The sequence below is a fragment of the Gallus gallus genome, chromosome 2 (assembly GCF_016699485.2).
Source record: "Gallus gallus isolate bGalGal1 chromosome 2, bGalGal1.mat.broiler.GRCg7b, whole genome shotgun sequence".
In the NCBI taxonomy this organism is placed as follows: domain Eukaryota; kingdom Metazoa; phylum Chordata; class Aves; order Galliformes; family Phasianidae; genus Gallus; species Gallus gallus.
The window spans coordinates 4,653,801-4,678,140 of record NC_052533.1 but is presented as its reverse complement, the minus strand read 5'-3'; the positions used below and the strand labels follow the sequence as shown (position 1 = coordinate 4,678,140).

At 46.8% G+C, this 24,340-nt stretch overlaps 1 protein-coding gene across 6 annotated transcripts in view; it reads left to right on the top strand.

The window, feature by feature from the left end:
* The first annotated feature begins 6,364 nt into the window (after nucleotides 1–6,364).
* Nucleotides 6,365–24,340, top strand: part of PLCD1 (phospholipase C delta 1) — a 48,854-nt gene continuing 30,878 nt past the window's right edge. For 2 of the 6 annotated variants that reach the window (XM_004939119.5, XM_015281119.4), the window contains exons 1-2: nucleotides 6,365–6,619; nucleotides 20,282–20,446. In XM_004939119.5, coding sequence (XP_004939176.1) covers nucleotides 6,586–6,619; nucleotides 20,282–20,446 — 199 coding nt within the window. In that variant the 5' untranslated portion in view covers nucleotides 6,365–6,585. Of the gene's footprint in view, nucleotides 8,119–15,224; nucleotides 15,573–20,281; nucleotides 20,447–24,340 lie in introns of those variants that run through there. The other 4 variants (XM_418522.8, XM_015281118.4, XM_046931027.1 and 1 more) reach the window with 3 other exon arrangements.

The window sequence follows — 24,340 nt, the reverse complement described above, 5'->3', positions numbered from 1 at the left end:
TATGTCATACCTGGTACTGTTGTTCAGACATAGGATTATTTACATGTCTCCTTAATTTCCTGGATTTGTAATGAGTAGTTTGGAATAACCAGAGAGAAACCCAGGGTATAATCCCCAAATGTCAAATATATTTTTATTTATTCCTTCATTTTCATATCATTTTCCAGCCTGGTCTAGTATTAGGCTGGTGGTCCTGCGTGTGGCTGGGGGGTTGGAGCTTGATGATCCTGGAGGTCCCTTCCAACCCAGGCCATTCTGTGATTCTATGATTCTACGAAATCAATGTAAGACTTGCTGAGATGCTTTAAATTCTTTAACTGTGACCAACAGATTAATAGACAAATCATTTGATTGTTTCATTTATTGATTTATTTGGTGGTTAGAGCTGGTTCTGATTACTTGTATGGAATGGACAAAGGGGGGTTGGAAACTCACCAAACACTTAAGATATACAGAGTTTGACAGGCGTATTTCTGGCTTAGAAAGTAAAATTTATCTTCTGCTCAAGCAGAAGTACCTCATTAATTTTAATGGGACTTGTATGGGATTATGCCAGAGCAGATTCAGCTTGACACATCCCAGCATCTGTAGCTTCATTTTCCTGTGGCCATGTACTACTCTGCTGCAATAAATTGTTCAAATGCATCAGCCTCCTTCTGAAGCTATTTTGGCACAGCTGCCTGTGGTGATAAACAAGGAATTTGGCTGCCCTACCCATTCTCTGAACTTCATGGTACTGCACTGTGTTAATTACGTTTCAGTCTTATTTATAAATTGCAGTGGTTTACTTTGTCCAGTAAGTCCTTCACAAACCCAATAATCTCGCTGTTCTTTCAGTGCCATAAATCCCATTTCTGAATTTTTTCCAATTCACCTCCTACAGGAAGCTGATTTCCAATGGGGCTGAGCTCTGCCAGCTCCTGCGGAGATGTGAGGCTGCCCTTCCCCGCACTGCAGTGTGCTTCTCACGAGGTGGAACACCAGCAGTTGTCAGAGACCTGGCAGCGCTGGGAGAATGCCCAAGAGTAAACGTTTGATGGAGCCGACCGAGCAGCAGGACCAGTCCTTTGAATCCCAGAGCCCTGCACAGGCAGGGAATGCAACATATTATCAGCGTGAAACACCTAAAGAAAAACAGTGGTGATAACAAAAGAATGATACCATGACAAAATGTGAGTCATCAGGGTGAACGGGGTTGGCCACCCAAATTGACGCATAGACTATGTAACAAGAGCCCTGAGCAGCCCTTGAAATGTAAAAGGCACTTGAAAATTCTACATTTTTCTGTTCATTCTACATTTTTCTGCTCATCTGTTATTGTCTTGACATGTGACATGACGGCGGGATGTAGGGAGGTTGGTATGACACCCCATCTAAACTTCGGCGATGGCCTCAACCAGTAAACAGATTAGGAAGAGATGGCAACAAACAGTTCAACGAACAGCCAGGCCATAATGGAAGTGTCTGAAAAATCCAGGTGCCGCTTTGGTGTTTACATGACCTCAGTCTAATGTGGTATTATTTACTTATTTATTCATTTATTTGGTGCTGGTTTCGGTAATTCTGCTGACAGAAAACCCCACGTTGCACCCGTAGCTCGCTGCTGGATATATGACCCCAAGTGGTTCTTACAGTCCTGCCTTGTTGTGGTGACAGAAATCTGGAATCCTTCTTGCAAAGCAAACAGAGCTTTTATCTTTGGGAGAGGCAGTCAGGAACATTTCGGAGACATGAAGGGTGTGTATGAGATCTGAAAGGCAGAGGGAGCCAAGAGGTATCTTCTCCATAGGAAATACTTGGTGACCGGGTGGTGTAGCATTCCTCTGAGATTATGAACTACTCTTTCCACTGTGTACAGCAAACACTTGAGTCATGCTTTCAGAGCGGAGTCAGGTGAAGGTCTACCTTGCTTTGGGTATGCTGTAGTTTATGGTTTGCTGTGGAATGGAACCTCATGAACATTTTTGGCTTTGAACTCTGCAAGCGCTCTTTGCTGCCTGGAATGGGCTGTGTGCACAAGGGAGAGTAAAAGGGGTGTAGGTGTGTGTGAGGAAAGGAGCTCTCTTTGACCATGTAGATCCCCACTTCAGTCAGCCATTTTAGCATGGCTGTGTGCGGATGTGTTGGAGGTGGGTTGGACATGGAGGCCCATTCCTCCATCTTGCCTTCCTGGTGACAGTGAACCCTTCCACACTCACACAACAAGAGATCAAGTGGTTACATGAAGGCGTGCCCTGAGTTTAGGACTTGGCCCTCATTAAAATGTTACGGCCACGACTTTGCACTCTTTAAAAACTGGCAGTTCTAGTTTGGGAAGGCCTTGGAAAGCCCTGACTCTGCCTCTTGGTGAGTTCAGTAAATGATGGACAAGAAAAGAGTAGGGTGCTCACAGAAGGCTTTCCTATTCATTTGAGATGGAATTGCTTTTGTCTGTTGCTCTTGACTTCGGTGTTGAGTCTTTTTGGCTGAAAGAGGAATTGGTGTGAAGAAAGGCCTGCTTTAAACATCCTCAGCTGAGAGCTGAGCGTGGCACAGCTCAGCTGTCTTTTCTGGACCTTCAGCCTGTCTGAGCTGTGGCAGAACTGAACTAGAGGGGCTGTGGAGGAAAATGGGCCTCATAATGCCTTTGTGCCTCCTATTATCAGGAGCTGTGGGATACCAGTGTTGTCATTGGTGCGAGACTGAATTTCAGGGGTTAGAAGAAGCTTTTCGTGATGTTCTGGGAAGATAACGCATGTACCAGAATGGGTCCTCGATGATCCTCCTAGGAACCTCATCTCCAAAGCCCCAATGAGGATCTCACAGCAGCTTGGGTCTCTTCCTGCTCAGAGATTCCCACTCAAGAAATGCATCCTCCCCGCACCCTTCACTGGTGGACCTAAGAAATGGGCTTTGAGCTCCCTTCGGTTCTATCAGCCCTCACATGTGGCCAAGGGGAGGAGGTTGCAGGAGCTGTGCTCTCCCTCTTGGCTGACAGTCTCAAGGGAGTGTTTCTCTTGGCAGTGAAAAACGAAGAAGGGAACAAAAAATAGCTTGTTTCTTATTTCCTGAGTCATTGTCGTGTCTAGGTTTCTTTCTGCACACGCTGATAAAATTGTGCAGTGTAGGCTTTGGGTCCTTTCCTATCTTCTCCCTCTCCCATGAGATTTCTAGATACTCCTTTTAATGCATTGTTCTGCATATGGTTCCCATCCTACAGCTCCAACCCATGTGAATAAGGAGAACATCCCCTGTGCACTGAGGCTGAGGAGCTCTACAACTGCCTGCTCCTCTCCTTGATTTATTTACCCTTATCCTATTACTTTAATTTTTAGTGGTATTCTACTTCTTTTTATCCTTTAGGGAAGGGAATGAGGCAGTCACAGGCAGCCAGGATCCCAGCTCCAAGGAGGGCCAGAAAGAAGCAGGATAGGAGAAGCCTGCAGTGATGGGGATCCTTCACATTCCTCTCCAGCCTGGTAGGACGATTTAGGGATTAAAATCCATGACAACAAAGGCAGAGAAATAATGCAGCTTTCCAAGTCTTGGAGAGCCATTAAATATAGTAACCGGCAGCATGCAGAAAGCTGGGAGACACCAAGCTGGGCTCAGCGGTGAAATCACTGCTCATGGGTGGTGCCCATTGGGGTCCAGAGAGAATAAATCCAGCCCTCATCATCTATCATGTATTTAGGGATCTGGGAAAAACGGGTTTTTCTGTTACCTTTTGTCTTCACTGCTGAAAAAGGTGTGTTCCTCCTGTGAAACAATCAGTGCGTGTTAACTCCCCTGCTGTAAAATCCTGGAGGAAGCAGTTTTATGAAGAGATAAATAGGGCTAAGTCAGCATGGGCAGAAGGAAAGTAAGCAACCACAAAAAACAAATAAATTACAGTCTCATTGTTACTTTCACTGTAAAGGTTAATTTTTAAAGCCGATAAAGCAGAGAAAGACAAACTGTCCGTGCCTAACAAGGGCACTGAAATGCCACCTTACAGATGCCATGATGGATCTGCTCAGAATAAATTGTGTTTATTCAACTTTGGCCCTTAGCAGCAGGATTGTGAGTGGAGACAACATACACAGAGAGGTGATGTTTAATTTTAGTTATACTGAACTCTGCCCTTCAAATCCAGGTTCGGTCTCAAAGACCAACAGCCACAGAACTGGTTGTGAGGTTGGTGGACAGAGCTTAGGAGGTGTATTCAGAATAGGAAAGAAGCATTCAGAAATTCAGACAGCTTTTAAAAAATAAACCAAAAGATATGACCATGCAGATGTAGCCTATCTAATCTATGCATTTTGTTACAAAGCAAATTGTTTTCTTAGGGCTTCCAGATGAACACTGACATTTTGCATTTTATCACCAATATTAAACTTGCCTCTCAGCTGTAATACAGGTTTAACTGGGAAAAGGTCGATCGTCCTTAACACCCTGAGCCTCCTGGATCAGCCAAAACCCAAACAAGGAAGGCAAACAGTGAGTGCTATGATCTGAAATGGGCATCAGGGACTTCAGTCTGATGGGAGTCTTATATTGCTCTTTTAATCTTAGGATATATTAGCAGGATTTCTGCAGCTTACAGGAGCCCCGTAGCTCCTCATGCCACCTTGGTTTCATTGCTATTCTACACATATATTGGTTTCAGCAGTGCAAAGGAAAAAGGACATGAAGTGTGCATGGCATGCATGCAGAAATGCAGCCAGAAGGAATGCTGCCTTGTGCAACAAGGGTCTGGTGAGACCTGTGCTCTATGATCTCAGCCTCACTGTGTTTGCCGCAGGGTTTCACTGGCTCTGATGACGACTGCTGTACTTTCTGATGAATGCCAGGAATGCAAGGCTGTCTGCAAACGCTTGAGCACAAGTAAAACATCAAATGTGCCAAGGAGTTAGGGGAATGATGCCTTAGCTTAGGGTGGCAGAAAGGTGCTACAGTGCTGCAACTGTTGTGAAGCAATGCTATCCAGTCTGCGGTGTGGGGTACAGAGAAAGGAAAAGGATTTGCTGTAATGCTGTTTCCCATCATCACCTTCAAACTGCCCTTCTCTACCTCTCCTCCCTTCTGACAGCTACTATCATGCCCTCACCACCACTGCTTTACCGGAGTTTCCAGTTTGTCTGACTCATCTACAGGCCTCTCCTACAGTCCCTTCTGTACCTCTCCTCCCCATCAGCTGAAAGGGTGATGGGTTTTGGCGGTGTCCTCTGGAAATCCCCCTACTTTAGGGCTTTTAAGGAAGGATTTGTTTTGAAAGATTCCACAAGAATCTTTCGGAGGCCTCCAGCTGCCTTCCAGCCCAGAAGTTTCACCCTGCCCAAAACAACATTTCCTTGTCCATGTGTTTGCAAAACGGGGGTATTCCTTCCTGGGTCCTTCCGAAAGTGTCTTAAGGGATGGTGGAGGCTGTAGGGTTGAGGTTGAGCTTGAGCTTTTGCAGGGCACAAAGCAAAATGTCAGCTCTGTATGTTCTCCACTTGCTTGCTCTTGCACTTTGTGCCAGCACAGAGGAGTTCTGCTATATTAGGGCAGCCTGTGTGTTGGAAAACTGGGCTCTTGAAGGAGCGGCCTGACTTCTGGCAGGGAGGGGCAAATAGTCCCAAAGGATTTATCACCATGTGCACCTCAGATCTGTCCCACTCAGAGAGAGGCTTTTGCCTTCTGTTGGTGGAGCTGCCAGGCTCACAGCTGCTGAGGAACAAGGGGTTTGAAGCTTCTGACAGCTGCATCAATTGCATGGAGATCACTTAAACAACCAGAAACAAAAATAAACAGTAACAAAACAATGATTGAAAACCTCCCTCTACCATTCAAGAAGGAGCTTTACTTTCCCACTGTGGATTCCATTTCTTTCTCCTTCCCTCTTTTCCTCGCATTATCCTTTCACCCCTTTAAAACATCTGAACAAAGAGAGGGGGAAAGGACAAAGGAAAACAGCTCAGTAAAAGCCTGAAGGCAGCGAGGAGTTTTTTCTGCTTCTGCTTCATGGTATCAAATGAGAAGGCTGCAAACCTTCTTCTGCTTTAAGCACCCGCTCTGTGAGCGTTTGTGGTTACAGCTCTACGCTGGCAATTTCTGACCTGTTGTTTTGCTGCTGTGTTTGTCCCGTCGTGAAATAAGTCCCCACCAGTGCACTCAAGCCCTTCCAACCCCAGGCACTGCCTCCAGCTCTGGGCTCTTCCCTTGGATTTACAGACTGCGGGGTCTTTTTGGGTGCTCGGCGTCTTCTGGAAGGCATAAAGCAAAGGAGCAGAGCGTTGGAGCCAGCTGCAGAACAGAGGCAGTGCTCAGAGCTGCAGAAGCAGGAGGCTGGGCAGCGATGACGGCCAGATTTAATGGGGAGGAGCCAGGGCCAGCACGGCGCTGGGGCTCAGCGCTTGGCTTCAGTCGATGCATGGGGCGCGCGGATGCGGGAGAGAAATAAATGAGGAGTCATAGCGAAGACATCTTTGCAGCCAAGGGGAAGGGAACTGACGTTGGGGATCGCTGCAGCGGGGGGCAGAGGGAGCCTGCTGGGTCTGGCTTCCACCCGCAGCTAGCTAACATCTGGGCACAGCTGTTTCCCGAAGCCCTTTCGGCTGCTGCACGTCACCTTCTTTGGCGGCCATGGAGTCGAATGGCACTTTCCTCGGTTGCAACAGTAAGTCAGTAGACGTGTCCTTGCATTTCAGCCCTCCGAGAGCTTTCCTTTCTCCTCCTCTCTCCTCCCTCTTCGTTTTGCCTCTGCAGCTCTCTCGTTTGGAAGTCACACAGCGTTTAGTTGGTTTTACAGGAGAGAGACAACAGATTTTTTCTCCGTTAATATGGTTAGCTGTGCTGGTGGGAGAAGTCTTGGCTGGTGAGTGTGTGCGAGTCCAGAAAAGTTGTTCCAAATCTCCTCCTCCTTTTTTTTTTTTTTTTTTTTTTGTAAAACAGAAAGTGGGATGGATGTTCCCTGGGTCAACTCCCTGGGCTCTGGGGTAGGCAGCAGAGCTGGGATAAATCCCCTCGGCTCTGAGCTCGTCCCCAAGGCTCTGTAAATGCTCAGTAAAATATAATGTTTCTACAGAAAGAAGAAATCCTCTCTGCCCTGACAGCAAGTGAGATTTGAGAAGTCTCAGCGCCAAAACTGGGAGGCTTGTCTGACAGAGTAACAAAACATCTCTCATTCCCTGGGCTGAATTTAATATATTGATTTGTTACATCTTTCTTGTGCTTCACTCATTCTGATGAGCAGCAGCAGCTCAGGACTGTGATAGCTGCAGCTTGAAATGGGAAAAGTCTACAGTGCTTATTTTAGTTCGTGAGATGGGTTCTTTCTTTCTGCTGACTGCGTCTGTAAATGAAAACAGATTAATAGAGCAATCAGTGATTGACCGTCATAAGGTAAAATAAGAGAGAACTCCCCCAGGCTCAAGAAATCTTCCCTCTGATTATCCCAGATCCCAGAAATCACACAGGAAGGTGAAACAGAGGTTAACGTTGAACTTTTTGTAGGTATCTCATTCATCATAGACCCACTGGGAAAAGAAAGCTAAGAAACACATCTGGAACTATTAGAAGCTTTCCTATTCTGGCGTGTGGGTCATTTTTCAGTGAATAGGACTTGCTTTCTGGGGTTAGGGATGAAGAAGTCAATGTCTGTTCCTCTATTTTCTTGTCTTGGGCAGAAAAGTACACACATGGTGAATAAGCCAAGCTTTCAGAAATCTATTTACTGAAATTCCTTGACACGTATGTGCATCAGTGCCAAAGTCACTCTGCATGCCAGACTGTTCAAACAAGAAAAGTTGCTTGCAAGTTGGTTTGCTAGCAGGATCGGATTTGTGCTGTTCACTTTGCTAGAAGTGTTTCAGATGCTGTGACTTAAACATATGTTTATCTATGCTGAAACTCCATTTATTTCTGTCCAACAGAGATACAACAATGATGACTGTATTTGCTGTATGAGCATTAGCCATGGATGCGTGGTTCTGTCTCAGTACAATATCTGGCAGTCAGAGCTATTTTCCAGCAGTAAAAGTGGATATTACTGTTGATGAGAGCTTCTGAAAAGTTCGTGGAGTGCTGTTTGTGCTGCGTTTGGATGGAGATCTGAGTCCTGGAGTGGAAACTGAGCATTCTCCCCTTGTTCATAGAGCATAGAGCTGGGATTTTGTGGTTAGTGCCTCTTATTTTGAATGGGTTCAATTCAGCTGTATGGGCTTCTTTTATAAAGGCTCATCTACATTTGTTACGCAGTGAATTTCTGCTGGGCTCCATGGGCTATTAATAACCTTTGTTTTGCCTCATGAACCTGGCATGTTTCTCAACTGGGAGTCCTTGTGCTCACACAGATCGTAGAATAGCTAATTTGTGCTATGTCTTATTCTTATACACTGACCTCTTCATACAAGACACTGCGTACATTGTGCCTGGAATGCCAGAGCCCCGTAACAGGAATGCTTTCTGCCACAGCCCAGGGTGGGAGTCAGCAGGGCAGGGTTTGTAAAATCCTACAAAACAGGCCATTTCCTTGTTTCTTCTGTCAGCTGGACTAACTGCTGGATGTAGGCCTCCAAATGAATCATCTCCACCTGCCCTTCTTAGCTGGGAGGGCTGAGCGGGCTCCTCCTGGGCTTCAGCCTCTGTGGGTGGTGCGGCTTGGGATCAGCTGGGATCTGCTCTGAAGCAGCTGGTGGCTTTGATCTCCTTTCCTACAAACAAAATATGCCCAGCACACCCGGTTCGGTGTGAGTTACACTGGGTGTGTTATTTAGGAGTTTCTTAAGCTGTAACTTTGCTAGTAGCACAGGAGAATTCGTCATACTGGCACTGCTCAGTGCATCAAACATGCAACTTTTCTTTTTTTAGACAAGTAAAAGTTGTCTTATTTTAAGAAGTTGTTATTATTCTCATACAAAAGCTAATAAATTTCCAGTCTGAGAAATGTTTTTTTTTTAGTAAAACTACTCCTTTGAGGGTAGGCCTCTTCTCCCAGGTAGCAGTGATAGGATGAGGGGTGATGGCCTTAAGCTGTGCCAGGGGAGGTTTAGGTTGGCTATTAGGAATAAATTCTTCTCAGAAAGAAAAGGGCATTGGCACAGCTGTCTGGGGAGGTGGGGTCACCGTCCCTGGAGGTGCTCAAGAACTGTGGAGATGTGGCACTGAGGGACGTGGTCAGTGGCACAGTGGGATGGGTTGGGGTTGGACTTGGGGACCATGGAGGTCTTTTCCAACCTTCATGATTCTATGATAGCCCACAGTTGGTCCTGAGACTTTTGCCAGCGTGTGCAGCCCCAACATCAGATCCAAAAGCAGATGAGTAGAGATTTTAAAGAGGAAATGAAAAAGAGGAGGAAGAAGGAAATGCAGTCATGTGGAACGCTACTGCAGGTAGTAGAGATGAAAGGAAGGGAAAAGCAAGAGAGAGGTGTGGGGAAGCGTTTGTGCAAGATCAGGAAACTCGGCCAACTGGATAGGCAGCTCTGGGAGCCAAAGGTGTTGATGATTTGGGAGCAAAGTATAGTTTCCCTCACAGGGAGATCAAAATATACAAGCAGGTATTTGTAGGGAAAGCCGCAGATAAGAACTTGTTGATTTGATCATCCAGGGTGAGATGGGTGAAATTCAGGCTTATAGGGTGTAGACAGATGAGTCTCCTGTCCCCTTGCTCAGTGCACTGTAAATACTTCAATGCAGTGAGACAGACCTCCAGGCCATGCATCCCCCAAGTCCTTAACGTGGGTGGAGGCTCTCAGTCCTTAGTCAAGCCCACCAAAATGGAAGGCTGCAGACCTTGGGTCAAGCATGAAGGTTTCTCTTTTTCTTTATGCGAGTAGAGAAGATTTTGACACTTCCAGACTTTAATGAGCCAAGACAGACCATGTGTGTGGAGAAATCTGCACAGCTTGGGCTGCCCCTCACTTGGGTGCCTTATTAAGCCTTGTATTGACACAGATACAGAAAGTTTCGTTTTCTATTTCTGACTAAAGTTAGAGAGTCCTGAAATTCCAGACAAACCATGCAGTTTTGCATAACTCAGGGTTGCAATGCAATTATTGCACAAATTTTGCCCTGCTGTGGAATGATCCCAGTGACCTGCATTTTGGCTGAGGAGGATATTTCAGTTCTTGAAGAAACTGCTGAGAAAAGCTCTTAAGTGTCCTTAAAAAATGAAGCGGGGACACATCTACAGTTGACTTTGATTTTATGAAGAGATTGTCTTCATCAGCGTGCGCTGAGAAATGTGACTTAGGAATTATGCAAGTAAGCTGCTGCTGCTGGTCCTATCGATCAAGTTGTTGTTCTCCTCTTGAATTACTTTCCTCCCACTCTTTTCACACCAGCTACTGGAAAAGCTGTAATTTACTTCACGCCAGTGATGGTTTTAGTGCCTCTGTGCAGCCAAATCTGATTGTGTGCCATTGTGGAAGGACCAAACCAAACTCTGATCATAGGACCAAACCCCTCTCATCACTGGACAGGAGGTAATGAATGACTTTAAACTTCACCAGGAGAGGTTCAGCTTGATCAGAGGGCTGGAGCACCTCTCTTCTGATGAAAGGTTGAGGGAGTTGGGATTGTTTAGCTTGGAGAAGAGAAGGCTGGGGAGACATCATTGCAACCTTCCAGAACTTGAAAGGAGCTTACAAGCAGGAGGGAGACCGAATTATTACTCAGGTGGATAGTGATAGGACAAGGGGGAATGGATTTAAACTGAAAGAGGGGAGGTTTAAGGTTAGATGTTAGGAAGAAATTCTTCACTTGGAAGATGGTGAGGCACTGAAACAGGTTGCCCAGAGAAGCTGTGGATGCCCCATCCCTGGAGGTGTTCAAGGCCAGACTTGATGGGCAGTCTGATCTAGTGGCTGGCAACCTTGCCCCATGGCAGAGGGGTTGGAACTAGATGATCTTTGAGATCCCTTCCAATGCAGGCCATTCTATGATTTTATGACATCGAGAAAAACTTCTCAGAAAGAGTGGTGAGGCACAGAATGGGCTGCCTGGGGAGGCAGTGGGGTCACCATCCCTGGAGGTGTTCAAGAGCCATGGAGATGTGGCACTGAGGGACACAGTCAGTGGGTATGGTGGGGTGTGCTGACAGTTGTTCTAGATGATCTTAGAGATCATTTCCAACCTTAATGATTCAATGATCCTGTGAAATTTTCAGTCTGGTTTTGAGTTCCTGTTTTGTTCCTCTGGTTTTGAGGATGCAAAGAACTTTAGTAAGGAGTTTTATTTGGATTACATCAAGAGTGCAAGAAAGAAAGCAGCAGCTTTTGATGGGTCACAGACAGTACTGTGCATGGATGCAGGCTGTCTTTGAATGACCCAAACTGGCAGGAAGCCACCAAGAAAAGGTAGCTTGGCTGTGAGGACTGAGTGGAGCAGAGCTGGAAAAGGGGAAATTGTCCTCCTAAAGGATACAGGGAGAAATGGGCCTGAGAAATATTGGGCAAGGTGTCAGCAATGATCCCAGTGCACCAGAAACCTGCATGTCATGTGGATTCTTGATGCCAGTGGAAGAAGATTTTAGGCAGCAATATGAAGGATGGATGCAGTATGATGCTTGGAGACAATTCCTATATGAAGCTTCAGGATCACCTGGCTTCTGCACAGCAGGACCTCTCAAGGATCCTTGGTAGAGAAGCAAAGTGGGAAAGAAAAGCCAGCGTAAGGAAGAACAAGTGGTTCACTGATACTGCTGCCAGCTTCCTGAAGAAGCCCATTCTCAGTGTGACCACAAGGTGGAACTTGGTACATACCACATGCACCGAAGATGCACCCACTGTCACGGAGCAGCAGTTTGGCCAGCAATGCGCCGATGCTTCTGGTCCCAGTACTCATCCCTGGCCCTGACTTCTCCAGAGGGAGTGAAAAGGGGACAGCTGGTGTAGAGGAGCCATTGGCTGGAGCAATCCTCAGCCTTTACCCACCAGGATCTTCAGTTTCTGAGGGCTCCGTCACGCTAATAAACGGTGGCAGGTTGACATGTAACTACAGATCAACTGAAGCATGACTTTTCCAAACTCTCATTGATTCTGAGTTCACCTGGGATGGCCTTGCTCTTGGTGAGGGCTAGGAACGTGCAGGGCCAAACAGTGCAGTTCATTAGTAAGCAGTGATATTTTGATTGCACTATTACTCTCTGAAATACAATTCTGATGAATTGCATTCACTCTGTGTTACCCACACAGCCTGGGAGGGAAGCTGAAATGACAGTTAGCATCATGTAAAACAGACGTCCTTTCTTCTCAGTAACATATATAGAGCGGGACACAACCTTTGACCTCATTAGTGGGAAAATCTGCCCATAAAATGAGATGTGAATGTGTTATGTAGCTGCCATAGGCATTACTAGTCATAGCAGCATAACTTACATCATGTGCATGATGTAATGGGGGAAATGCAAGGTCATTACCAGCATGCGTATGTTCGTTCCAGTCCCAAATTATCACAAGTCTGGGCACATCAGTAGCTGACTTCTGCCATGTCATTTGTGTCAGTGTGGTATAAAGAGACATCAGTACTAGGGCTGTGCCACTTCTGGTGTTGCCCAAGAGCAGCAGTGGTTGGCGATGAGCTCCATCCCCCAAACCACCTGCTTCTTCCTTGGTGAAGTGGTAATGGAGCTTCCTTAGCAACTTTGTATAGGGATGTGATGAAGATTAATTCATTTTGAAAAACTGCCTGAAGAGCAGCCTCAGAATTAATAGTTCTCACATATAGCCTGTTTCCTACCAGACTCTCCAGCCTTTCTATCACAAGTGCCTTTTTCCTGTACACCGAAGCACTTTGCTGTCTTTGGGACCGTGTTCTGACATCCTCATTCACATTGATTTCCATTTGCTCTGTGAGCAATCCAGCTGGAATCGATAGGATGATTAGCAAAACCTCAATCCTGGGTACAGGGATGTGAATAACTTCACTCATGTGACAAGTGCCATTGATTTCAGTGGGATTGGTCATATGGGTAAAATTGCAGGCTGAGCGTTTGCAGGCTTCATACCTAGTCAGGTGTTACCTGCAATGAATAAGGGTCGGGCAATTTATCCTGAAACCATTTGCAGGATCATTTCCTCCAGTGCTAGAATGTGACACAGCTCTGTGTAACATCCATAAGCAATGCTCTACAGTGCCACTCATCCCTCACAGCTTGTCTGTGAGATATGGCAATGTCTTTAGATGACCTCAGGACCACAGTACATCCAGATCTCGTTTCCCCAAGCATGGCACTTCTGGCCCAGTGTTGTCATTTTTATTTTAAAGTCCTTGCACCAGCAGGACTTGCACGTGCTGTTGTAGGGAAGGAGCTAAACTCAGCGAGTGCTGATCCTCTGCTTGCACATGTGCACGCTTCAGGGATAAATACAATAAAACGTTCACAGCCTGGGAGGCTCTGAGTGATGCTGTTGCTGGCATTATTTATTAAGAATTAATGAGAAGATGAAGCGGAGGGGCTCAGTGGGCTCCCAGATGGGCCCCTATGGGACACGGCTGCTGCCAGACTGGAGAGCAGTTGCTCGGAAGCAAACGGTTTTGCCAAGGCAAGCACGGGAGATGACTCCATAATTAGCTCAGTCCTCCCCACTACAGTGTGAAATATGGGAAGTGCTCAGGGACTGCTAGCTAATAAATATCATCTAGCCATTACATCATGGTGCTCACCTCCCCGCCAAGGGCAAAGCCCCCAGCTCCCAGGGGAGTGCTGCTGATTGCAGCTCCGACATCCAGCTGTGGATGGAGAGGGCTCACAAGAGGCTGATGGTGTTTCCTCATACACCTACCAGCCTAGCTGGCCCATGGTCCATGAGGACATGTTCAGCATTGTCCCATCCATAAAACACCTTTATTCTCCTTTGCCTTCCCTGAATGGTAGTTGCAATGTGTAAATAGGGTGTTACTGGTACTCTTGCTCAAGGCCATGCAGTGGCTCTGCCTTGTTCCCAGTGAGTTCCTTACAAAACGTATGCTAGCAACTAACGAGTCTGTTGATGCCCTTGTGTTGGTCAAGTCCTCCAGACATCTGTGCTGCTCTGAGTATTGGTAGGGCTTGCTTCAAAAGGCATGGAAAGGAGGGCGACTGGGGTGTCAGACACCTGAAATGAGAATCTGGTTCTAAAACCTAATATAAACGGCGCTGAATATGATGGGGGCTGATGGTGGAGGGACTTGGGTCTCCAGCAGAGACAGTGATATGGTTTGCTGTTGAGTTTCTTGGGCAGATGCTGGTTCTGCAGTACAGGGCATTCATTGCAGCTTGGCTCCATTTCCCTGCATTATCTTCAGGAAAGCAGCACTGCAAAGGCAACGACAAAAAAACCTGACAAGGTCTGTAAACTCATTCAGGATGGGAGAGGTTAGTAAGTACAGCTCTGCATTTCACTGCAGAAGAAGTCATGGTTAGGGAGGAGGTGGATTTTAGTCCCAGCCATTGTTGGGACAATGGGCAGTGGACATGAGGGCCAGTAAAGGAAATTATACTGGCCATAAGGAAAAAACATATTCATTACGAGAATATCTCAGCTCTTGAACAGGGGTTTAATTTGGCTGTGGGGACTCCATCCTAAGAGATACCCAAAACTCACCAGGACAAGGTGTGAGCAACCTGATCAGTGTTTGATGGTACCCCCATTTTGAATGGGTGGTTGAACTAGAGACCTCAGAGAGGTCCATTCCAGCCGGAATTATTCTGTGTAATCAGGGACTTGCTGAAGCACTGCTGAGGGCTCATCCCTGTACCTGTAAATAGGAATTACAAGAATAAACCCCCAGCTATGCTGAAAAGCAGGGTAAGTGACTCACCCAAGTCATGCAGGTAATCGGTGGCAGAGAGGAAATTCTCCAAAGCCTCAGGAAAGCGCTCTTCTCTAAGTGGAAAAAGAAGAGCATTACAACAGTTTCCAAGCAGCTTTTGGGCTACGTCTGCCCTGCCAAAAAGGTGTTTCCAGCTTCCTCTTCCCCATGTGTCAATGGGAACCGCACTGAGAGCTCTGCACAGTGAGAAAGGGTGGAGCCGGGCGCTGGTGGGCAGGCTGAGCCGAAAGGACGTTTGCACTGATTCGGAGCCCCGAGCAATATTTGGGACCCCCACAGAACCCGTGCAAACGATGCATAAAATCCCAGTGGTGGATGAATGCAGGAAAACTTGCTCCTTCTACTTGAGCGGCTGCCGGCACGGGTGTAATTTTGCATCCAACACACGCGGCCGATGAGCAAGCGGGAGGAGACTTCCCACAGTCCCACCTCCCAGCCGGACCCTGCCCTTCTCTGCCTCCCGCTGCCTCCTCTCCCTTCTTGGAGCCCTGTTTGACGCCGCGCACGCCTGGTGCTCCTGGATGAGCAGGGATCCCTTCGGGGCCGACGGGGCCCCTCGTCCTTCCCAGCGCTCGGTGCCTCTTCCCGAGCCCTACGCTGGACCATGCAGTGCATCCGAAGGCAGCCCAAGCGCAGCGTGTCCCAGGAAAACATCCTGCGGGAGCAGAGCCGTAGAGTGGCCGCGTTGAATGGCATCAGGCTGGGTAAGGGACACGTTGGCCAGACCCTCGGCACTTCCACATGCTGGCAGCCTCTTCGTTTCTGCCTCTTTTCCTTGCGCAGAGGCAGCGCTCCACCCTAAAGGCAATTCCAAGGTTATTTTTATCCTCTTGAGGTTTTTTATTCCCTTTCTTTTGCCCGTAACCGCCCTCCAGATGTACAAACCGCTTCGTATGAGGCATCAAAGAAAGCGGGACCTCTCTGGCAGAGGGTGGGTTTGAATCCTTCTTGCTGGGCTTTGAGCTGTTGCTGGCACGAGGATGGCGGTGGCCCCTTTGCTGCCTGATTTGAGGGCTTTCTGGGTGGTGTGGTGCCACTCAGAGGTTTGCATTCACCAGATGAAAAGAGACAGGAAACCCAGGGAGTTTCATAACTCCTGTGGCTACGAACTCATGGCTGGTTCCTGCTTTCTGGAGGGGCAGCCCACACTGATACAAGTTCTTGGTTTACGTGGCTGCAGAGAGCAGGTGGAAATGGAAAACAGCCATTTTCCCCCTGGAATTGTTTGGATCTAATCAAGCAGGTGGGAGAGAGAAGCAGCAGGAGGAAGCTTGCTTTATAGCAGCTGTAATTAACGTTATCGGATCAGCAGGTTTGAGAGTGAGCGACGCAGCACTACAGATTGTTGCTGTCATCTGTAAACATCATCCTAACAATCTCTTTAGTGGAGCTGGAGTCAGGCTGCTGCCGTGAGAGCTGCTGTGTTGCTGTGTTCTCCACTTGCTGTATACCTGAGAGACGTAATACAATACAAATAATACAAAGGTTAATGTTTTGGGTCTCTGGGTGTCTACAGCTTCGTGGTGCAGGACAGCAGCTTCCTGCTTGCTGCAGCGCTGAGCATGCTCAAGGCTCTCCTACCTTTCTCAGATGTAGTTTTCCTTCTAAACTATACCATACACTGAGTATATTCTGTTTAGAAAGCATGTGATTGGTATTGTTTGAGGACTTGGGGCCTGACCCTTGGAACACCTATTGTAATTTTCCGTGACAAGTGTGTATTTGGTATTGTGCAAAGGGTTCTGAGCAAGATACCGCCCTGCCACATATTTCAGGCATGGTTTGGACATTGATTTCAGCGTGGTGATTGTTTTTCTCATGCCCCGCATTGTTATATAATGGCAAACCAATATCCCTGTCCTGCTGCACAGTGCTTTTGGAAGCTTTAACTGACTTGTGTGTATGACAACTCTGGTTCCTTTCATACAGAAGTTTCCATTGCTGTGAGACAGAGCTCTGCACAGCAAACCTCATCAGCTCCCTGGGGATATTTGGCAGAAATCCCTAGGGATTGATGGGGAATAAAAACTGAAACGAAGGAAAGCTCTGCTGGGGAATGATGGGTTTTTTATCTTTTCTGGAAAGCAATTCAAATGAACAACAGAGAGTAATGTCCCATTGACGCATCAGGGTGCGTTTGTGGTCCTGTATGAACAGATCCGATCATGCTGTACTTCTCCAACTGACCTAACAAAACATTGTTACCTGCCTCGTAGATAGAGGTGAAGAAGCTCACTGTCTTGCCCAAGGCCATTTAAAGAATCTGTGACAGTGCTTAGGACCAGGCATAGGAGACAGGGCCCTCCCCTGGCCCGCTTTCCAGGCCGGTTTGGCTGTCTGAGATGCTGTTTGACAGATACAGAGCCATCCCGAAGCAAGCTGTGCTCACCCAGTTGACTTGGGTTTCTTGGCCAATGGATTGGCCCTCCTTCCTCTGGGCACACCGTTGGGTGGTTCAATCCAACCTTTGGGTCACTGTTGGCAGAGGTCGACCCTGAGTGACTGTTTTATTTCTGAAGGGTCCTGGGAGATTTCCAGCCTCCCACATTAAAGGAATTGTGGTGCTCTTAGGCACTCATCTTGCCCTCTTGTCCTTCCCTGGCCCACCCCAAGGACTTTACTTTGAGGGTGACAGAGCCCTAGAGCAGCCTGCTCAGAGAGCTGATGGTCTGCTTCTCTGGAGATCTTCAAGACCCACCTGGACACTTTCCTGTGTGACGTCCTGTAGGGAACTGCTTTAGCAGGGAGTTGGACTGGGGGATTTCTAGAGGTGCCTTCCAACCGCTATGACTCTGTGATTCTGTGATCTTCTGGAAACCACCTTTTCTCCATCCCCTGCCTGGCTTCCTTCACTTCGTTCTCACTTGCACTCCAGCTGCTGCCTTACCCGTGTGGATCTAGCCTGAAGGAGACAAACCTGCCCTTGTCTTCTGCTGGTCGCCATGCAGATTTGCCTGTATGAGATTGATAGAGCTTTTTGCCCAGGTAGCATGACATGTTATGCATACTGCATGCAGTTTCTGTGTAACCAAACGTGTCACAGTTAAAATGGATTTTTGGTAACATGCTTATGTGCTTAAGCACCCAAAGGAATTGATGGTTTTCCTGCTTTCCTGTTTGTGCTTACCCTAGGATGGCATGTCCTCTTTGTAGTCCCACAAGGATGCCTTGCATGGTTGGTATCTGAGGGAGGACAGAGTGAGTCTGGGAGCCAAAACAGAAAGTTTGTAGGTGAATACATAGGAGGAACTTTGTTCCCTCTCCAGGAACCATGAGGACTACCATGGCAATGTTAGTGAAGCCTATAATGGAATCATTTGAGGTGGAAGGGACCTTTAAAGGACATCTAGTCCAACTCTCCTGCGAAGAACAGGAATGTCTACAGCTTCATCAGATGCTGAAAGCCTGGTCCAGCCTGACCTTAAGTGTCTTCAGGGATGGGGCATCCAGCATTGCTCTGGGCAGCCTGTTCGAGTCTGCGATATCTTCTCTGTTCTTGAAAGACCTCCATCTCAGAGAAGCCTCAGCACTGCTGCTTTGTGAGGCCTTTGTGGTGTCAGTCCTTCCTGGCAGTCTGGCCTCTTGTAGACCCCTGTGTATGTCTAAACCTCAGCGAACCGAAGAGGGGGTTAATTAAGCAGGCACTTAATTACTGAGACAGCTAATTGAATGTAGAGGAGAGAGAGAGGCCACAGCAACCTTTCAAGGATCTCCAGCTTCCACAGTGGTGCTTTCAATTCTGGATGGCTCGGCTGGGCTCAGCCCCAAACCTGCTCCTTGGTGTTGGCAAACCCAACTGAAGTGGTCTGAGCTGCTCAAAGCTGTGCTGAGTGAACACAGGACACCCTAATATTTATCACTGTCAGAGATGTCAGGCTCTTTGCCAGCCTGAAATAACACTCCTTAGGCCAAGCTGTTCTAACTACAAACACACAGTGCTGCTTTCTGCTGCAACCATTATGACCCACCTTGGTGCTCTGCAGCCCCGGGCACTTAGGTGTCATGTATGACTTATCAGGAACCTGGGGTTTGGCAACTTGGGTCTCCTTCTGGGCTTTGTATTTCAAGTAATGCTTGGTAGTTTATTGCTTTGCCTTGTTCAAAATGCAGCTATTCAGGGTAGCAGTGTCTTCCAGAGAGGGGCAAAGACAGTGATATGGAGAAATGCCATACTGCAATGTAAATGTTGTCACAGAGATCAGTTTACTTGGATTTCTACCTTGTGGGGTCCTGTGTTATATCTATGCAGCATTGGGAAATTTCCTATAATGGGAGTGTCAGGTGGCTGCCAGAGGCCAAATAGTTATTAATGAGAGTCTCATCTGCATTGTCATGATAAGGTTAGCAAAAGTCATGCTGAGTTGGGATGTGCTTGTTCAGTACTGCGGAGTAAAAGCCTTTGATGCAATGACAGAGGTGCAGTAGGCAAGGTGCCTATTACAGAAAGCCAAGGGTGTGTTCCTTGTGCTTCATTCTCTTGCCCACCTCCGCCACTTCACCCACTCTTGAGCTCTAATTAATGGCTAGTTTGAGACACAGAATCTGCAAGGTATGTCAGTATGTGGAAGTCAGATATTGCTGAGACCTTCAAAACTGGGCAGAATGGCAAATGTGTGTTTTGAAAGCCTCAGTAGATGACTACTTCTCCTCTAGATATCCAAGTGCCTTCCTGAATCTAGTCTGAGATCTAACCCTAGCCCAAAGTTAATCTCTGCAGTTCCTGGGACCAGAAGGGGACTGCTTTTCAGAGAGGGAAGAGAGGCATTGTGTGTATCCTGTTTCTGTGAAGGAAGTTTGTTCAGAATAAAGCTGAAATCTCTGCAAAGGTCACAACAGTACTCCAGTTACAAGTTACACAACTCTCCTTCCTCTGCTTTTACTGCTGTATTGTTCTTCGTATCATTTTTGCATCCTATTTATGTCTGCTGGGAAGAAGACATTTCATGCTTGTAAACCACCTCAGAACAGGTTGCCCAAGGAGGCTGTGGATGTCCCATCCCTGGAGGCATTCAAGGCCAGGCTGGATGTGGCTCTGGGCAGCCTGGTCTGGTGGTTGGCGACCCTGCACATAGCAGGGGGTTGAAACCGGATGAGCATTGTGGTCCTTTTCAACCCAGGCCATTCTATGATTCTGTGATTCTATGATTCTAATTATACTTAAGTCTTGGGACTCAATCTAAGAAGTCCACAAGGCTACAGTCTCTTTTATGAGCATAGAATGTGACATGGCAGATTTCTGGGTCTCTCTACTCTGCTGTCCTCCCCAGAGCTGGCTGCACTGCAGCGGTCTGTTTTTGTCACCATTATTCTGTGGCAGCGAAGAACCTATTTACATTATTATTATACGTACAGAGGGTGGACCAGGCTCTGAGCACCCTGATCAAGCTGCAGGTGTCCCTGTTCATTGCAGGGGAGTTGGACCAGCTGACCTTCAAAGGTCCCTTCCAACTCAAACGATTCTATGTCTCTATGACTATTTCTTTTGCTGACTCTTGTGACATTACCACTTACCTTTTCTCTCTAGGCCTGAAAGATGACAAGGACCTGAAGTTTCTCCTGAAAGGCAGCCAGCTGCTAAAAGTGAAGTCCAGCTCTTGGAGGAAGGAGCGGTTTTATAAGCTCCAGGAGGACTGCAAAACCATATGGCAGGAATCAAAGAAGATGCTGAGGTCTCCAGACTCACAGATCTGTAAGTAAAGTTTGCACTACCGCGGGTATAGGGCACTGACTGCCTGGGGGTCAACCAGGATCATTATGAACCAGAATCAGGGGTTCTTGGGGAAAACCAGAACCAGGACCATTGCACAATGAGCATAATGACACGGAACCATGAGACCAGATCCTTCACACGTTCTGTATCATACACTGAATTATGCTGTCTGCTCTGGACACAGCTGGGAGGAATCAGGAATGTCAGGAATGGTCACATTTCCCAAGCTCATGAGCTACTGCTCAAAATTGTCATGGGGTAGACCAACTTATTTCTTCCCCAAAGCACAAGTTCAGGTTACTCAGGTGTCCCTGTGGTGGTACTTGATTCTTTAATGCCCTAATGCTCAGTGTGAGACATAGCTTGAGCATCCATGGCGTGGTATGGTGCGCTTTGGCAGTCAGTCTGGACGTCTCTCATCTTTGCACAGCCTTTGGGAAAGCATCATGCAGTACAGGTCTGTATTTATGTCTCACAAGGAAACCACAGAGATGTGGAGATGCAAGGGCTGACGAGAGATATCTTTGGAAAGGAAAACCTTTTCTCATCCTTATCTTGGGAAATCAAAATCTGCCCCATTGCAGAAAGCTCAGATATGACAGTCAGTAATGCATTTGCACAGGAAAGCCTATCTGCACCAACATCACCCAGTTTGGAGCCATAACTGGGACCAGGAGCTCCTTGTCATGAAGTCAAAATAGGATCAGGCAGGGTATCTATCTGTTTGTATGTTTTGTTTTCCACCTCATTTGGTATTTTTCTGACGTATTGCTCTGTCCCTGATAATCATGGTCTGGTAAAGCCAAAAGGCAAATGAATAACATGTAACATATTTTATAGCATGTTGAGATGTAAAATACAGTCTGTACTATTTATACGGTTGTTTTTGTAACAGTCACAAGTAACTAAATGGGGAATGAGTCTTCTAGATTGCACCCCCACCCCACAGATGATAATGAGGAATAAGGCAATAAAGCAAAATATGTCTGGTTTATTACCAAACTCTTCTTAAGTGACCTTGGGCAGTTCATTTAATCTCTTGGCACACATTTCCTTTCTGCTCATCTATCTAGCTATAAAAGACTTTGGATTAAAAACTGTTCCTTACTGTGTGTCCTGAGCTCAGCTGAACTGCTTAGGTACCAATACAGTAACCCATAATGACAATAATTAATGTGAAGGCCCTGGGGAACATTTGCTTGCAAGGAACGCCTGTGCCATTGAGCTCAGTCCCATATAAAAGCAAAGTCCTTTCTCAGATTATGTCTGGCTACAAAACAAACAAGGGTGTGTGAATGGAGAAGGATGACTTTAGAACTTTAATTTCTGTGCTCTGAGCCAGCAATTTCCAAAGTACAGAGTCTGAGAGCACCTTCAGCAGAAGTCCCAGTCCCATCCAATTCCCTGCAGTGAATGGGTGGGATCCTTGTGCCATGGATCCAGGGACCTTGAGGCTTGCTTGGGGAGTCTCTGGTTGATCCTATTCTCTCCATTGCTGGGGCAGTGAAAAAGAGAACTGTCCCAGCCATGACTTTGTTAGATATTGTGTTCCTCTTAGCTGGGCGTTGGGCAGAGGTTGGGAGTGTGTCAGTGTAGGCGTGCAGTTACACCACTCAAGGTATACTTTGCTAACTGGGCACAGCTAGCATTGCCACACTTGGGGCAGTCCCACGTGCTCCTGGGGGGCATGTGCTTCTGCTGGCAGTTGTGATGCAAGCTTTTGGGAGCACTGGAGGCCACCTCGGAGTGCTTTCAACAAGCACTGTGGATATGCCTGAACCTGGGAGCCTTTACTTTTGGCTTGGGATTTGCAGGTGGTCAAAAGGCAGAAGAAGAGTGCAGGGTCATTGATTTGATACTCAGAAGGCAGGGACTGCAAGGCAAGTCCCTCCAGGAGGTCACCCTTCCTTGTTAACAGACAGCAACCTTGCACTCCAGTGCAAAGCCTTTCTAAAACTGATGATAAGCTGCCTTTTTAGGAAGGAAAAAGAATGAGCAAAGTGGAAAATGGGAGATTTGAGCACCAGGTCTAATCTTATCCTTGGCAGGGCTCACAGCAGGAAGATGGAGGCACCTCAGAAGAGCAAAGTCTGGATAGGGTAAGGGCTGTGCTTTTGTGTTTGGGCAGTTTCTTGTTATTCCTGTTCCTGTAATCAGGAAGAAAGGCTATTTGTAAACCATTGTGTGGTGGTGCCTGTAAGCGATAAAACTGGGGATCTCAAGAGTTAGACAGAAGAATCTCAGCTGAATGAAGTTAAGAAAAACAACAATATATCAGGGCTGTCACAGGCCCTGGATGAGATACATGGTGTACAACCATTACCCTCCTCTACTGTCTTTTCTTTTAAAGAACTGGAAATTCAGATTGGATGCTGTCTTGATATCTCTGTTACCCACAGGGCTTTCCGGGGAATAGGCTGCCATTCCTGCATGGTTACTACATAGAAAGAACTTCATCCATTTCTTCTTTATTATCTATAATTCGTTAATTTTCAGTATGTTCTATTTAGGCCCAAGAGAGCCTCTAAAGACAGAGTTCAAGTGGCAGAATTAGCAGTTTGGGGGCAATAGAAAAGGTTTGTGCCTGGTGGCTTGTAGATGGCTGGTGCAATCAGTGCCAGAACCCTCCTGAGCATCATTACAGTGGGAGGGAAGGAAGCCAAGAGGGGGTAGAGGGGTTTGCATTCAAAAAGCAGCAACCCATCAGTTACACTGCCTTGTTTAGCTTGGTCAGATATCAGGTCTCACCTCCAGGTGAGAAAGAACAAAGTGCTATGTGCTGCTTTCAGTGAAATCGATTTTCGGAAGTCTTTTCTTAAACCAACTGAAATCCCTACTGTGAGATCCCTTAAGCCAGACTCAATCCCTTTAAAAACTCTCTGAACTTGAAGATTTGTGGGGATGGTTGAAAACTTTCCGGTGCAACATCCTGGTGAGCGTTTGGTGGAAAAAGCAGAGTACTGAAAGGCACAGGGAAAAGGCTGAATGAGTGGGTACCATTCAGGGATATTATAGCAGGGCCCAGAAGGGAAGGGGCTTCGCTACCTCCTGCTCCCTCTTTCTGTCTGTAGGAGGCTCAGGGAGGTGATGCTTCCCATAACAGCCATGAGCGACCATCGAATACTGTGCAGAGAATGATGACTCACTGGGGGTGCTTTGTGAGTCATGGGCTGTGCAATCAAGAAACAAGTTTATGAGTTTTGGCTCAGATATTTCCATTTCTAGCCAAAATGCTATTTTTTTTTTCCTTTTCTCTGTTTTGGTTAAAAAAAAATCCGATTGGGAGCAAATTCCCTGGAGGTGTTTAAGGCCAGGTTGGATGGGGCCCTGGGCATGTAGTGCTGCATGTAGTGGCTGGCAGCCCTACCTGTGGCAGTGGGTTGGAACCTGATAATCCTTCAGGTCCCTTCCAACCCAAGCCATTCTGTGATTCTATGATTCAGTTTACAGAGGTGAGATAAATTCAGTTGCACAACTGTGTAAATGAAGATTGTGATATTGCATAAAGGCATAAGATTGATATTTTGATCTAACGATTAATTATTCACAGTATCAAAAATGCACTGAATTTGTTCCAGTTCCTCCCAGTTCCAGTTTTTATATGGTTTAAACACGGTACAATTTTTATTATATTTATAGCCTCCTACCAGTGTTTGCCAGAAAACCTTTCCCTTCATTTTTGAGCTGTGACATTTAGTAACACCCTTAACACGCCACTTGACGAGCATCCCGTGCTGTTCTTGTGGATGGATGAATGATTGCCTCCATTGAGTTAATGCCCTGAGCTCGCCTTTAGGAGAACAAAAAGGATGTGATATTTCTCTGTGCCTACTCGTGTCAAGAAGTAAAAACTTTAAATCGTTCCTGTGGATC